This window comes from Otolemur garnettii, unplaced genomic scaffold (assembly GCF_000181295.1).
Source record: "Otolemur garnettii isolate 467f Iridium unplaced genomic scaffold, OtoGar3 scaffold00083, whole genome shotgun sequence".
Lineage (NCBI taxonomy): Eukaryota > Metazoa > Chordata > Mammalia > Primates > Galagidae > Otolemur > Otolemur garnettii.
In genome coordinates this window covers 4,148,335-4,152,289 of record NW_003852478.1, presented here as the reverse complement: position 1 = coordinate 4,152,289, position 3,955 = coordinate 4,148,335, and the positions used below count along the sequence as shown (strand labels likewise).

Sequence of the window (3,955 nt, the reverse complement as noted above, 5' to 3'; positions counted from 1 at the left end):
AACTGAAGTATTTCCTCCAGAACAATGACCTGAATCTTTCAGCAGAGTGATTTGTTTCCCTACCCTGGGAATTCTAAGAAAACCCTTTCAGGTCAAATAAATGAATAAATAAATACTTCATTCTATTTAGTAGACCTAGTTCTGGTTCTGGCTTACTAATGAGATGTGTAATCTTATGTAACCACAGTTTCTAATAAGGACTTGGAATGAATTGTCTGTGATTAGTTTCCTTATACTTAAAAGTTATGATTTTTTAATCTAACAAGTAACAGCTAATCATTGAGTATCCCCTCTATACCAGGTTCAGTGTTAGGCTTTGAGAGGGTGTAGATGGGAATGAGGGCCCAGGTCTCAAAGACCTTACTCTGTGTGGGTGAACAGATATATTGAACGTTAGCAAACAAACCTAAATCATTTTAGAGATTGGGAAGTCTACAAGGAAATTAAGAATAATGAGGTAGAGAATGAGGATAGGATTTTAGACTGAGGGCAGGTAAAAAGCAAATGAGCTTTTCTTGTGTTACATAATTTATTATATACAAGTAATTATACATGCCCATAGGAAGATTTAGCAAGAAATTAAAGTGCAGTATGTCTTCAGAAAAGAATGTGGAAATCGCATATTTCAGGATGGATTGTTTTTTTTTAAGATGAAAGACCTAGGATTTCTAAGCACATCACAATTTTGTTTTTGAATCCTAAGGTGTTTTTGTTTTTTCTTTTTCATTTGCATTGTGAATAAATGTTTCATGGTTGGAAGAGAATGTAATGATTAAAATTTAACATACCCCAAACTGAATTCTCTTGTGCAACCATGTTGAGAGATCTTTAAATACAGCCCACATTCTTGCCTTCAAAATTAACTCTTAGCTTTTTAGAAAATTCTTTTCCTGAACCCACACTTCTGAAGGTTTTGCTTACTGGTTTCAATTATGCCATCTAAGTTTACATGAACTAAGTTTAGGCTCCCTTCCCTCCTGTCAGCTCCTCATCTATCCACAATTTAACCTCCACAGTCTTGGTAAGACAAGACTCTTTTCCAATGTAGATACTCCACCCCTTTTTTGGTTCTTTAAATGTTTGAAGTTATATTTATAGTCCTCAGATTCTTTCTCCACTTGTTTGGGGCATGTCCCCCTCCAAGGAAACATAACAGTCTGACATCCTCCCTTCTAAGGAAGCAGCCCAATTCATGTTCCTTGAGAATCAGAGTTGGAGTCAACATTTTGGGTGGTACCATCAGCCAAAACAATTGTGCGAAACTTGATTACAATAGTTTCTTTCCCCACAAATGTGAAATTACATCCTAATGGTACTAAATAAAAAACAAAAGCAAGAGTACATACCCCTGCCCTCAGCTGACCACACCCCTGCCTTGATATTCTTGCACCAAAAGGGATTTGCTCAGAGAATGTGCCCTCTGGTAACAAAAGAACCTGTGACTTGCTTTTCACTGGTAAAGTGTTTGAAGTGAACACAGAGATGTACCTTAATATTTTAACATTTTATGTTTCCAAATCTAGGCAGTCTTGTGAGAGTGGAAGTAAGATCTCTCTTCTGTGTAATAAACAAGGTGAGAGAATTGGAGGCACAGAGACGGGATATGAACCTTCTTTAACTGGATTGGCTTGGGGGGAAATGATCATTTGTGCATAACAGTAAAGAGCTCTCAGCATTTAGTGGGTTTGGTGTCAACTCACAAACGGTGTCTTCTGCTCCTCCTTGGTAGACTGTGGGCGCCGCCCTGCTGCCCGGATGAACAAGAGGATCCTGGGAGGTCGCACGAGCCGCCCTGGAAGGTGGCCGTGGCAGTGTTCTCTGCAGAGCGAACCCAGTGGACACATTTGTGGCTGTGTGCTCATCGCCAAGAGATGGGTCCTGACAGTTGCCCACTGCTTTGAGGGGTAAAGTTGAACCTTTTCTTTTTTACCTTGTCTGGATTTGATTATTTGGACACTTGGGAATTCTCAGTGGCACAAATAAATTCTTTAAGCCACTTCCGGGCACAAGCCGCAGCGATCTGCTTCCCAGGCCTTTGTCTTCCCAGAGTTGACTGCCCCTGGTATTGTCATCTTGTGTAAGTGCTGCTCACTTTCTGTCAACGAACCCACATTACTTATGATTTATGTTGTGAGGAGGGAGGAAGAGGAAGCAGATTAGAAGCCTGACTTCCCAACCAGTCTTAGTCTCTTTTCCAGACCTGTTAAATCCATCACATACATATGACTTTAAACAGAAGTGATTTATTTGGATGCTACAGTGAGATTTGGATGTAAGAACAACTGGCAAGTAGTTTGGGAAGCAGAGTTAAAGGGATAATATGAGTATTACTCAGGGTATATATATCAAGAGAGAGAGAAAGATTTATTTTAAGGAATTAGCTCATGTGATTGCAGAGGCTTGGTGAATCTCCAACAGGAGGCCCACCCACATTATGAAGGGTAATCCGTTTACTCAAAGCCAACTGATTTAAATATTCCTATCCAAAATAGACCTTCACACACTCATTATCCAGAATAATGTTGGAGAAAATATCTGGACATCATATTTCTTTCAAATTGATACATAAAATGAACATCACAGTATGCGTAAGGGAGAAGATGAGACTCAGGGGAAACCGTCCCCAAACCGGCAAATGTCATCACAGAAACCCCCGTCTCTTCTGGCTGTCAATTGCTGTGTCATTTAGGAGCAAACAAAATCAAACACAAATCAAATAAAACAACAAAACCCCAGGTATTTATTTTGCTCACTGAAGATCCCGGGGATTAAATATTCAGACAGGACAGAGCTGGCACACTCCGTCTTGTGCTGCACGGTCCAGAGTCTCAGCTGGAAGATTCTCAAGCAGGAACCATCTGAAGTCTGGCAGGCGATGCTGCCTGTTGGGGCAGCTGTGGCCCTAGTTCCTGTCCACATGGGTTGCACTTTCTGGAATCCTCCACAGTGAGCTTTCCAAAAAGAGAGCCAGAAGGAAGCTGCCGTACTTTTTTTGACCCAGCCTCCTAGGACACTAAGGTTGTTTCTACTGCGTGGTTGGTCAGAGCCCCTGTCCGTCACAGCTCCACCTGCTTCAAAGGGAAGAAACACAGGCCCGCCCTCTCAGCAGGAGGCCTGTGGAAGGATTTGAGGATCAGTTCTGAAAACCACTATGCCACCCACTTGATTCTATTTTTTAAAAGTAATTTTACTTCATTTTCTGCAAATTAGTACAACCTCTATGGAAGACAGTATGGAGATTCCTTGAAGAACTAAAAGTAGACCTACCCTTTGATTTGGTAATTTTATTATTGGGTATTTCCAGAAGGAAAAGAAATCATTTTATCAAAAAGACACCTGTCCTCAAAGGATTATTTGCAGCATAATTCACAATAACAAAGATGTGTAATCAACCCAACTGCCCATCAATTCATGAATGGATTAACAGAATGTGGTGTGCGTGTACCATAGGGTACTACTCAGCCATGAACAAGGATGACTTAGTGCCTTTTGCAGTAATTTGAATACAATTGGAGACCCTTATCCTAAGTGAAGTATCTAAAGGGTGGGAAAACTAACATCACATGTACTTACTATTAAACTGGAACTAACTGAAGAGCACACTGGGACTTAGAGGGAAGGAAGACTTAACAGAAATTAAGCAGAAGGAGAGGGGAAGAGGGATGGATGAAAACCTCCCTCCCGGGTACCATGAACCCCACGTGGGTGGTGGGCATGCTTATAACCATGACTCAGCATTATAAAAGTGATCCACGTCACCCAAAATATTTGTACCTCCATAGTATTTTGAAATGTTAAAAAATTTAACTTCTTTAAAAATGATGTTAAATAATACCAAAAATTTAACATAAAATAACCCACAGCTCTAGTACTTGATTCTTCTGGTTTGATCAGATTAATTTCTTAGAAAGCTACAATTTTATATTTGCCTATTTGCCTGTTACTGTTGTTTTTT

The 3,955-nt window shown here is 40.2% G+C and overlaps 1 protein-coding gene across 1 annotated transcript in view; it reads left to right on the top strand.

Moving 5' to 3' along the window:
• CORIN (corin, serine peptidase) overlaps nucleotides 1-3,955 on the top strand; it is a 257,752-nt gene that overhangs the window by 233,583 nt on the left and 20,214 nt on the right. Inside the window, exons 18-19 of the mRNA XM_012808096.2 lie at nucleotides 1,524-1,573; nucleotides 1,730-1,904. Coding sequence (XP_012663550.1) covers nucleotides 1,524-1,573; nucleotides 1,730-1,904 — 225 coding nt within the window. The remainder of the gene's footprint in view (nucleotides 1-1,523; nucleotides 1,574-1,729; nucleotides 1,905-3,955) is intronic.